Source organism: Monodon monoceros, unplaced genomic scaffold, assembly GCF_005190385.1.
Source record: "Monodon monoceros isolate NGI ecotype Baffin Bay Population unplaced genomic scaffold, NGI_Narwhal_1 Super_Scaffold_21, whole genome shotgun sequence".
In the NCBI taxonomy this organism is placed as follows: domain Eukaryota; kingdom Metazoa; phylum Chordata; class Mammalia; order Artiodactyla; family Monodontidae; genus Monodon; species Monodon monoceros.
The window spans coordinates 108,898,004-108,910,774 of record NW_021703778.1 but is presented as its reverse complement, the minus strand read 5'-3'; the positions used below and the strand labels follow the sequence as shown (position 1 = coordinate 108,910,774).

The window sequence follows — 12,771 nt, the reverse complement described above, 5'->3', positions numbered from 1 at the left end:
GATGCCAATGCCTGCCTTGATAGGGCTGTTTAATATGCAATTGAGACAGAGTAATATGCAGCACAGGGGACAAAATTTCACAGATTAAACTGTACGCACCACTGACATTTCATTCTAATGTATTTCCATTCCACACTGTTCACCTTAGATGAAAGTAATATTAAAAACCATATCCCTCTATTTTACTATTGTTAGAAGTTAAAATCCTTGTCTTTAAATTTTTTTCATGCCAATTAAAATGTAATCATGCCAATTAAAGCAGTATGCCTGGTGGTGGTAGTGTAGCACAGGTTTTGTTAAAATCTTCCCAGCACCCTTCTCTCCCCAGAAATCATTACAAAACTCTGCGTGCTGCATTCGAATGATATTTTTGTTAAAATGACAACCATTTTTAAGGTATCTGGCTCATAAAGGATAGCTAAATATTCTGTTTCTTTTTTTAATGTTATCTTGATTTAAAATTTTTGTTTAGGGAGCTATATACATGACATACTTCAAACAATTTTCCAAAAAGATTATTGTTAATTATTTATCAAATTAGAAATAGATATGTGAAAATACAGCATAGGCAGACTATCGCTTTATCTATCAAGCATATAAAGTTGCTGCTCTCATCTATTTAGTAAACAGTCTTTTAGAATGTCAGACACTAACCGCATTTCTCCTGTATGAGATCAATGAATTCTGTAGAATTTAGTAGGTTCTGATTTAAATCACCATATTATAAAATGAAAGCCATTAATTACTATTGAAAAGTAATGTAACAATAGGTCAGAGTAAAAACTTTTAACGTTTTAAGTTACTTTGCAGGATTGCAGAGTGTGGTGAATTTAAATGAGAAAGCAAGGATTTAAACTTGCAGTTTTTTAATCACCTAGATTAAGCATGGCATAAACTGAACACTGGCATTCCTCCAAGTCATCAAGGTACATGGAGAGCTTTTTATTCAAAATATTTTTGGAGTATTATTTCTTTAAAAATTAAAAGGCAGGAAAGGGAAGGCATGCAAAATCATGCTCCATAACTGACACCACCCATACTTAGCTGTTATAATTAATCATTTAAGTAATTGACAAATTTAGCTTACCCTTGATTTGAAGTGAAGGCAATTTAGGAGAGAAGTTGATGAAAAAATACAGTTTAACCTCTCTCTCTCAGCTGTCTTCCTACAAAAGGGCAGTACTGTCTCCTGCACAGTGCCATCCTGGTCTCTGGGTAACAGAATCTCTATATTGCCTTTTTGCCAGATTCTTGCATCTCAGTCTTTGGCTGAGACCCAGCCCATCATTGCGTGAAATGAATTACATGAAACTTTTTTTTTTTTTTTTTGGCTTTTGTTAAAAGTGAGCTGGAAATTGAGGCACAAAACAGAGGCTGCAATTCAGATTTGGGTCAAGTTTGCATCTTTGTTTTTGTGGCTTTAGTGTGACTTGAAAGCTATAGTGACAACTCCACTTTTCATCTGAAGGGTACAGTAAATAGTTAAACAGTGGATGTCTCTAACATGTACCTTCAGAATAAATTCTATTAACATTCATTCAAGCATGACAGTCAGTGTATATCAGGATATACTGTATTATAGTTGACTTGGTGCATGCCCATAATACATGGCATATTTTACTTACTTTTTTACGTATTAAAGAACCAAAATTATTAAAAATCTGAGAGAAGACAAGTTCAGAGTAAAAAAAAAAAAAAAAATCAACAGAAGAGGAAAAGCTGTGTTTTTCCCCCATAATAGCATGAATAGCTTGTTTGAAATGTAGGTAGTGAATTGAAAGAGAGAGATATTTGTGCCTCAAATTAGAAATCAGACAGGGCGCTTCACAAAAAATGTACACATAACCTACAAACAGTAATAAAAATGCAAATACCCCAAGCAGTTCCCATTTTTCATTAATTGAATCCACTTTTTCAAGGAGATCATTTGGTAGTAAAACGCCACCTTTCTTCAAAGCTTCAACCTTACTAAGCAGCTCCGTCTTTTTCAGGCCCCTGATGGACATTTCCACACTGTATCGCTAAAACGGGAAGAGAAAAATAGATACCGTCAGGGAAAGAGGTGTTCTTAGAAAATCTCTGAGCACAGAGTTAGTGAGGTTCATGGGTGTTAAAAGTTTGTGTTTCCAATAAAATTAATGGGGAGGCTAAACTAAGAAACTTGAGTAGTTGAGAAAAATTGCTGAAAACAGTTAAAAATATACAAATTTCTCACATATACACAAACATCCAAGGTATTCCATTTAGTAGACTACGATTTATGTCTTTCCTAACTAAAGTTTGCACACACATTTGATCTTTATCTTAAAATACTCCAAATAGGAACATACCTGGTCTAGAGGGATTTAATATCAAAATTAGTTTTGGCCAACATTTGGCTCCAGAGTACTGCCCATCACTCATCTCTGCCTCCCAAAGGACTAGTCTCAGAGTGGTACAAATAAAATGATCCCTAAAAAGTGTGTAACTTCCTCCTTATCCTATAAGTCCCCTAAATTCTGATAACTTTTTTTTTTCATTTTTCTTTTACTTAAAAATTCTGTGTGGGCTTGGAGAAGAGGTACATATAGAGAGGAAAAAACAAAAGAACAGTGTTTTGAGAATGGTTACAAATCTACACTTCCTTATTGATTGCTGTAAAATGTCCCAAACATCACAACCGATTACAGAACTCTCTTCCCGCAATATACATTGTATTCTAACAAACTGCCAAGTGGGTGTCTCCTAAAGGATGTTTTGCTGGCGATAATAAGTGCTATTTAATGTGACAGTTAACTAGGGTGATTCTCTTCAAATAACTCTATCTGGATAACTTCATAGTTAGAAAGTCCTATATTATAGGACAACTATAATTGACTGTGGATGTATTTTTTAAATATGCACCTAAAAACAACTCTGAATAGAAAAACTGGATTCTGGTTAGAGTATTAAACATATTTTACAACTTTAGCACATTTCCAAATGTATACTGGCAATCCCTAAACTTCTTTCTTCAATGCATAAAAGTTAGGTTACTGGGGTCCTTGGTAATAATACACCATTGTCCTAACTGAGCTAAGATGAGCACCTTACCAGATCTAATAAGAAATGCTTTTGTCTGGGCAAAGTAGGAAATCAGCACATTCAAAACATGCCCAAGCACTTGGGTGATTTTATTCAACTTGAAAACATGATACTGTGTAAGATCCCAAACTAAAATACAATTGGAAGCAGCTTAAAGGAAAAGAAGGTGTAAAATCCCTGTTTCGGTTAATAGGTCCTCAGCATTTTCCTGCATATGTTTGCATACTTTTAGTTTCATATTTTAATCTTTCATTTACACTAAACATGCACATCATTTGTATTATGTAAACTTCTCCAAATGTTAGTCATTTGTGGATCACAGAACAAAATGTTTTAAATGAGGTGATTTAAAGCATTTCGTAGTATTAATGAATGTTGATCAGGGTGTCAGAGTATCCAAAATTACATGAATATGCATAACGAAAAGAATCAACGGTTGCTTTAGAGCTCTTCCAGAATTTGGCCTGTGATACATGGGAATTCTGATTGTATTTTCTAATGGCAGGCAATTACCAAGACCACATTATTACAACACTTATAAAACACACTGTCCACTCGAGTTTTCTGGAGTCAACACTCAACAAGTATTCTAGAAACCTAAATAGTGTTTTATTTATCAGAGTAATGATTGGAGGAGAGGGCAATCTGCTTTATGTAAGCAGAGTCCCATCTAAAGATGATATGGCTGACAAACGTTTACATAATTAATTTGGTAAGACTTCTTTGACATAATATTGGGGGAACTAGCATTTCAAGCAAGCAGAAGAATCCTATTCAAATCTTTTGCCTATGCCATGTGCATTAATTGACAGAGGGAGTCCTCCAGCTGTGCCACCCGGGATCAGCCTCGACCAGTTACCACTTTCACTTGTAACAAGCTCACCTCCTCTCGTTACCCCAAATTTGAACAGCTCCTCCCCAGCAGATCAGTCAAGAAAGACAACAGTTTAGATGTGTCCCATAAACATCATAGTCTTGTAATAATAAAAATATAAAAAAACAATTAATTTAATTTCAGACATAATAAAATAATTTTCTCTATGAAATCTAGTACCGGTAGTCACTGCAACAGCTATTATAAAAGGTTATTACATTAAAAACCTTGTCCTTAAGCATGCTCTCTGTCTTTGTCACCATGTAACCTACTGTATAAACAGACTGATGAAAGATGTGATTGATGGACAATGCCTTCAAACTATAAAAGCTAAGAGAATACAGCTAATTGTTAGATGTATTGGTATGTGCGTGAGAGGTAATAGAATGTCATGTAATTTAAGATGAAAATATTTATTTTAATGTTTGAAGCACTCTGAAGGTTGAATCTGATATAATTTAGGGCCTCAAGCTGTATATGTCATCATGCCAGAGGGTTATATTTTTGTTGATGTTAGTATGTTTTCGCTTTTCTCTCTCCAACATTTTCAGAAGCATTAGAGAGGGACAATCAACTGTCAGCTCTATTAGTTCTCGGTCATTCTATCAAGTAGGGCTACTTTAGCCTGTGGTGAGAAAATAATTTAGTCTTCATATTCATTCCGTCCACAGCAGTAAGCAAGCAGAGGTTGCCCCATTGTGCCCTGTAGTCTAGGGATGTTATGATATAGACTACTCTTCAATAGTCAAAAATGAGATTAACAAAGTTAAAGTCACATGGCTTTTCTTGAGTGCTAAGCTAAATAAGCATCCAGTATTTAATTTCCCCACAGCACCTGCTGTGGGCCTGTCTAGTCAAAAATAAAATATATTCTATTGAAGGGGTGTATTTACATTATTAAGTGTATTTGCTTGGCCAATTCAATTTTGACTAATGAAGCCTCCTAATAGATATGTGAATGATCTAAATTAAAGACACAGGCCACTCCTATTCTAAATGCCACTCCTGTGTGTATATAGAGATATATAAAGAAACCTTTAAAAACCGAATTAAAAATAACCACAAACACTAGCTCATTTTTAAAGCTAAGAATTAAAGAAGTTGTTAGAAAATTCTTATTCAGTGCTTCCTTTTTAAAAGCACAAATACTAAAATTGAATTATAAAACAAAGTCAGCCAAAACAGGACTTCTGAAGTAAATAAAATTAGAAATGCATGAAGACTTGATTGAGATAACTTTTTTGACAGTTATGCTAAAGGGATTTTTCCCCCAAACCTTTTTTTTTTCCTTTTTTTTTTTTTTTTTTTTGTTAAAAATCACACCGAAAATTCTGCCCAAATGGAGACTGGAACAATGCCTTGAAACAGTGTTAATTGTCACCATGGAAACCAGAAGAATAAGCCATTTTGAAACTGGTATAGAAGGCACACATTGAGCAACTCAAGCATTTTTCTGCCTCCCTCAATGTTAAAGAACAAGATGCCTTGTCACTGTGAGGTCAGAGAAAGAAAGCGTCATGAAAGGGATGTCGATGCTCACCGTCTAGTAAGTAAAAAAATAAAAAATAAACTACATACAGCTAATGCTACAAGACTCTACCCAGTGAATCTTTTTGAAATACAAAGATCATCAAAAGATGGCCAGGATTGGGGGATGGATTCCACCTAAGCAAAACTTCAGGGCTATATTATGTGAACCTTGCCCCCAAAGCTCCCTGGGAATTCTGCTGTTGTAATAAAACTTCAGAAGAGGAAAGAAAAAAGGCAGCATGATGGAATTCAAAATAATGCTCTAAAAAGCACACAGAGAGATTAAGACATCCATTGTAAGACTTTTGTATGGTGCTTCTGTTGGTTATGCTGAAAAGAGACCAGACATTGCTGAGCGGAGAGTGAAGTTTTGGCTACGAAAAACACAAGAATTAAACCAAAGAATTTTCTTGATTATTAGAATAGGGCTGTCAGATGCTGTATCTTCAGGGTTTGAGTATTTACATCTTACACTGTTCTTTAACTGGGCTTCATGTGATTTTATATGAGGAAGAGTAAAAGCAAGGAAAATGATCTAGTTATTATAATTACAGTTTGATTATCTTTCCCAGTGCAAAGTAATACCATAAACACCTGTATATCCAGCATAATCCCCTTTCCCATAAACACACAACAGGTAGAGAAAATACAATGAGAAAATAAAATGTATTATAGTCTATCAACAAGAAAGCTTATGCTAGGAACACACCAAAATGCCAAACCACTGGTAAAATTATGCGTGAAAATATGCATTTTTGCACAAAAATGCAGGGATGTGTCCGTCTATGACTCCCGTATTGTGTTTTCCGGCTAGTGTTTGCCCTCCTCATGCGAGGCTTCATGGTGGCCCCTCAGCAAGTCCATGCCTAATGCCATTCAGTGGTGAACAAAGAGTCTTTTTATATGAAAGTCCAGGGTCCACAGCTCAGCTGTACATGCTGAGTGCAGGAATCTGCTAGAGGCCAGTGTCCCCTTTGCAGCAGTTCTTGCACTGCCCCCTTTTTCAGAGCACCAGTGTCCAGCATCTCACAATGCATGTGATGTTTCACATGGAGCCAATATCACCAGCACTTAGGGAAGATGTTCAAGATTGAAGAAGAGGGTTCAAGCCCAAGACAAACAATAAGTTTGTCTTATTGTTTTGTCAAAAGTCTTTATTTCTTGCAAACTCCTTGTATTTTACCATTAGCAATTTATGGCGAATAACCGCACCGAGAAATTATAAAGACTCCTATAATAGTCCTCGTAAATTGATAACAGGCTTTCTTGATTGGGATAAATCTGCTGCTGAGCCTTTGGAAAAATTAAAAAGTGCAATGTCATTTAAAATTGCCAGAACTCACACAGCAAATTACATCTGAGGTTAAGAATTGAGTTTTCCCCCCTCTTCTAGCTTATTTCATTTGCATGATCTGGAAATCACATTACATTGGCCATGTATTGTTAATTGGATATAGATTGCATCATCTTTAATATAAATCAAACTACAAATATTAAAATGAATTGCAAATTCCCTAATAGAAGATCATAAAACAATCTTTTTTAAAGTATCCCCCATTAATAATTTAATTCCAATTATATCACTCAGAAAACTTAAGTAGGAAACCTGGCAACTTATTTCTCCAATCATTCCTTTTACATAACAAATACCTAAGGCTTTTTAAATAAATACCCAGAGCAAAATTCACTGTTATAGAACAAAAATAGAAAACAACCATGACTGAAAACTTTTCAATGCCAATTTTAAGTAAAATACTGCATAAGAACACCAAATCTGCCTGTCTTGTCCCTTCCCTACCCAGGTCTAGGGTGAGAAAAAAGTCTCCTACAGAAAAGATTTATTAAGTTTAAGAACTATTGTAATCATACTCTGAAATTATAAAATTGATTATTATTCTTCTATTTATTTCTTAAAAGGTCCTCTAGCCCCTTAGATTTTTCTATAAATTTGATGTCTTTCTGAAGTCTCTGCATGGCCTTTAATGAGTTTATATTAAATATTTAATACTGTTTAGGGCATATCCACTACTACCAAAAACAGTTATATTCCCAGCAGTCCCACTGTTTCAGGCAGAGGACTTGATTGATCCTCCTAGCCTGAATTGAGTAGAATGAAAAGAAGCAGTTGGAAAATAGCTGCAATCATTTAATGCAGATGACCTCTGACAGCCTCGCAGCTCTTCTATCTGAACAGAAATTTGCATGGGGTCTCTGTGCAGAGGAACAATGTAACCTAAATGGTAGACAATCTTTATTCTAATGAAGTGGGTGTCAAGGTCAATGTAAAACTGCAATGATAAATGGTACACCACTAGGCAAGAGAAGTTGCATAGGCATTGTAGTGCTTTCACATTAATTGAAGACTGAAATGCACTGCGTGAAAAGCACAAGCCTCTCTTTTCACCAAAATGTGTTAATGCGCCAATGCCGCAATGATTTCAAGATGTTTGCCTGTTGACATGTATCTTATTGCAAAAATAACGTAAATATGAAATTATGGCACAAAATGGATATTTTTAGAATTTAGCTTTTTCCCTGAATATAATTACAAAAATTTAAATGAAATATCTCCAAACAACACACTGACACCTAATGTAATTCCTTTGATCCCCCTTCCTTTTCTTCTTCTATTTAGACCTGTATTTAATTAGTTTCAACCAGCCACCTTTTATAGACCCTTCGATGGGTACTTTCATACTGAGCTAAGTGTAAAACAGGACCGAGTAGAGGAGAATCATTCAAATATATATATTTTCCCTCTTACTTCTAAGTTTTCTACTTGGTCTGCAGTTAAGATCTTCAGGTGTTGTCTGTCCTGAATAAAAGTGTAATGAAAAGCCCATGGTTTGCAAAAGAAAATAACTATTTTCTAGCATGAGAACTAGAAAACTATAATCTGGTTGTTTGACATTGCCAAAATGACTACACAACAATAATTACACCACTTCTTCAGTTGATCTAGCAATTCTGTGGCAGTCAATATTTTTCTTTATATGAAAATAAGGACAGTAAGCTGCTTTTAAAAAATCCTGATCTATTTAAGCCTGTGAAGGGAACATTGTTTGCTAATACACTCATTAGCAACCAAGCATTTTAAGTTCATCAATTAAACAGGAAATGGAGTTGCACCGTTAGCCACAATTTGCTAAAATACTGATAAGAGCATATTGCTAACCATTTGAGAAACATTTCCAGGCTCAACCCATAATATGATATAAACTGGATGCATTTTTATGGTTGACATTTTTTTTCTGATTCCGGTAGACTCTGTGATACAGCCACATTTCACAACACTAAGCTTCCTGCTACAAATAGATTTTAATAATGGAATTACAGTTATACTAGTCAAGAATGGTCTGTAGGTCTTTCGGTCTGCAGTCTCGGTGAATAGAAGGCTATTGGTATGATTTACTGTAAAATAACTGATATTGCTTGTTTGAAAGTCTGATGTAAAAACAAACCGTCTCAAATAGAAATCGACATTCCTGAAATGGTAATTCAGAGAAAAAAAAATCTCAACATGAATAAGGATAGTGAAAAAGGAAAAAAAGTTACTGATGAAACTGTTTAAAAAACTGTACAGCTTCATCTGCGTGTGATTTGTCAGGTCTGAAGCTTTGACGTGCCCAAGGGGCAGACCCCAGCGGGGAGTGGGCTGCCGAGCTAAATAGCTGTGAAAGAAGTCTTAATGTAGGATGGAATTCAAACTAACCTTGACATGACCTCGGGAAAAATATGCAAAAAGTAAAATGAATGCACTCTGCAAGATACATCCTAATTTTGTGGTGGAGCTGGTTAGTTTTACAAACATAACTGAGACCTTAAAAGAAAAATAGAGAGCTAGTAAAAGGGGAAAACTTTGGAATTCAGGCAAAAAAAAAAAAAAAAAAAGATGTAAGCAGGCATGATGTGTTACGGTGAAGGCATGTGAACCATTTGGAAAGAATCCAAATAAAAACCCACACCGAACAATATTGTTGTCAGCCTGTCTATTCAGGAAAATTGGTTTTTTTAGGTTGAATATAAATGACACAAAGCCAAGATTACATCATTGCATTACAAAGTCTGTTGTGGCTTTTAGCTGAACAAGCCCCATGGATCTATTGGTTTAGGACAGTAATTCAGTAAGGAGGTTTTAATGTGTTATTTTTCCTCCAGTGTCAATAAAAAAATAGAAGAATTTAAGAAAGAAATATCGTGAAGCCTCTCTAGTCTCTTCCTTGCTTTTGATCCATATTTGATAAGCCAAACTCAAATTTTAGTTGATGCACTGAGTCTTGATTTGACTTTATTGTAAATTTTGCTGTTTTGAAGTGATCGGCTTAAGGAGGAAGGCATTTGTTCTAGCTCCCAAGCCAAGGACTGGCTAGCTCATTGGATATACAGAAATTTTAATTGAGTGTCAACTTGTGCAGAAATTCAATCCTATTACCTTCTCGATGCAATTTTGGAGCAATACCAGTTATTTACTACACTACTAACCAGACTTTAAACATAATTAAATTGCTAAGAACATACACCCCAAATCTAATGACTTAAATCCCTACAGCAAGGATGTGGATCCCTGGATCAGGTATATATGCTTCTATTAGATTTTCATAAGCATAAAGTGAGCAGAAGGATGCAATCATTTAGAAGTACAGAAGTACAAGGAATTTTGCTAAGAACCTGTTGAAAGCCATTTGTAAAGATCACTGCTTAATAGATATGTCATGCCATAGGGCCCTTTTTTTGGTTTAGTCTTATTCAGTATTTTTATTGGTGAACATATTTGTATATGGCATGTTGATTAGATTGCCAGATTATACTAATCTCATTTATGAATAAAGAAGAATAAATATTTTAGCTCAGATATCATAAACTCAAGCACCTACAGGTAGTGGTATACTAGTAAGCAGGCTCCCTGGGGGAGTGATTTCCCTGGTGTAAATATTCCCATCATGGTGGATTCCAAGCTACCAATGGTTGCTACTGCTGGCAAAATTCCTGAATATTTGACAATCAGCTCTCAAAAGCTAGAACTAACCAGATCCAGCAGCCCACTACCTGGCATCTAATGCACAGGAGTTGAGTATAGATAAGTCATCTTCTATCTTTCATACTCTAACTATTGCTAGGGTCATAGAAAAAGAGAACTATTGATATTTTTCTCTACTAAAAGAAGACGCATAAATGTGATGATTACTAACATTTGATTCTAGTCAAGGGGAAATAAAAGGAAGTAGTGTGGATTATGGAGGATAGGAGAGCACAAGTTTCTCTACTCAGCTCTGCCAACTGTTCCTGTGTGGGAATATGGCTTCGATATGGCTTCTGTATGGCCAGGTACACATCTGAAGAGAAGATAGAATGTATATTTTTATGTGAAATCTTATAATTTTTCTATGTTGAATTTAAATTTTTTAACACTGTACACATCAACCTACGTCTCTGAGTTAGATCTGAATTTGCAGGCAACTATTTTGCAGTGTCTATTTTAGACGATGATACTAGACTCCAAAGAGAACACAACATGCTGGCATAGTAGATGAAACTGAAGAAGGAGATAGGACAAATATCAAGCCAGACGGTGTTAATAACCATCCCCTCCCCTCACAAAAATAATAGAAATACAGAAACTGCACAAAGAATGGAGGTGACTAGGTTTCAATTGTCTTTAGGTTCAATGAGTCAACAGACAGTGGAAGGAATGTAAAAAAAAAAAAAAAAGAAATATATTCAGGGCTGAACTGAGACAAACCCAGGGTCAAAAAAAAAAAAAGAAAGGTAGCAGACAGGTCAGCTTGACTGTGGTTTACTAGGCCCAAACCTGTAGTCCTTGTTCTCATTGGGTTCCATGTTCCGAGAGGGACCTAAGCAATGTATTAAGTATCCAAAGGAGAACACTTAAGGAAGGGAGAAGATTCAACACTTCTCCAGGGAGCAGGCTGTTGAAGAAGCCAGAGATAGATATTCAGCCGAGAGATAAATAAGAGTTGAATATGACAGAAGAGAGGGAAAAACATGTTAGCAGATTTGGAATATTTAGAGGAGTAAATAGAAAACATTAATTTGTTTCATCTGACCTCAGAGGTCAAGCCTGGGATCAAAGACTGAAGCACAAGAAGAAAGAAAGCTTGGGCGATAGTGAGTTCACACTCACCAGACTTACTTAGGCAGAGAACAGAAGTCTACCTAGTTGGGATATTTTATGGGATAATGAGGCACTGAATGAGGATTGGTCTAGAAGATAGTCTAGAATTCCTCTCTATTTTAGAAAGTTGAGCTTCTTTGGGCCCACATTTACCAGATCAGCCATAACAATCACGTTATTATGTGCAGAAGAAATGCCAAGACTGAAAAACAGCAAGTTAAGGAGAAGCTGTCACTTGCTGGAAAGAGACTCAGATATAAGATACTCATGCAGAGAAACCCAGGAGACCAACAGTGGAGCAAAGACACAACCACATAAAATGTAAGCTATACAATCTAAGCTCAAATACAGAGAACAAAAAGAAAAGGCAAGGTTGACTGAAATATTCTCAAATCATCTTCAATCTGTCCTACTTTAGAGGCACATTTGATGAATTCCTGAACTTAAGGAAACCTTTTGGGTCCTGTTTTTGACTAAATATTTTTAGGATATAGGAAACTTCTACTATACAATTTATGCAGTTAGGCCCATATTTCAAGAAGTCCTTCCTATAGATATTTTAAAGACAAACTTCACAAATACCACTCTCAAAAATTTTCTTCCATTGATATATATCAGAACTTTCTCTAGCAGATACCTAGGAAATGTGTTATAACTCTTGCTGCCAGCAGTGTGGGCATAATGGCAATTTCTCCTACATGCTATGAAACTTCATGGTTCTGCTGTATTATGTCGAAAATCTGCACATCTCAATGGGTTTTCTGTTCATTCCAATGCACTTCAGTGACGATGTGGATCATTACCATAATACATCATGACTGTTCTAATTACAGTTTCATTATGATATACCCTATCAGGGCTGTTGTAATGTCATGTCAGCACATAGTAAGAATAGTTATGCAATTATGTAATATCTGTTAGAGTATGCAGTGTAGAATGGAAAAAAAAAAAGAAAAAAGACATGAGGAGCAGCAGTTAATGTAATGAAACTCAGTCTTCTCCTTTAAAAAAGTTTCTAATTTAAAATACCATTTCTTTTGTTTCCCATCTCCCAAACTAAACAAATGCCTTCAATCACATTTATTTTTGTTTAACTGGATACTACTATATAATTTAATGGACTGATTTTTTTAATAAAGCAAAATAAGAAGAGAAAAGGGAAGTCCTTGAC

The 12,771-nt window shown here is 35.4% G+C and overlaps 1 protein-coding gene across 4 annotated transcripts in view; it reads right to left on the bottom strand.

The window, feature by feature from the left end:
• The window catches only part of AKAP6 (A-kinase anchoring protein 6), a 598,070-nt gene that overhangs the window by 91,181 nt on the left and 494,118 nt on the right, over positions 1 to 12,771 (bottom strand). For all 4 annotated transcript variants that reach the window (XM_029238347.1, XM_029238344.1, XM_029238345.1 and 1 more), the window contains one exon: positions 1,875 to 2,021. In XM_029238347.1, coding sequence (XP_029094180.1) covers positions 1,875 to 2,021 — 147 coding nt within the window. The remainder of the gene's footprint in view (positions 1 to 1,874; positions 2,022 to 12,771) is intronic.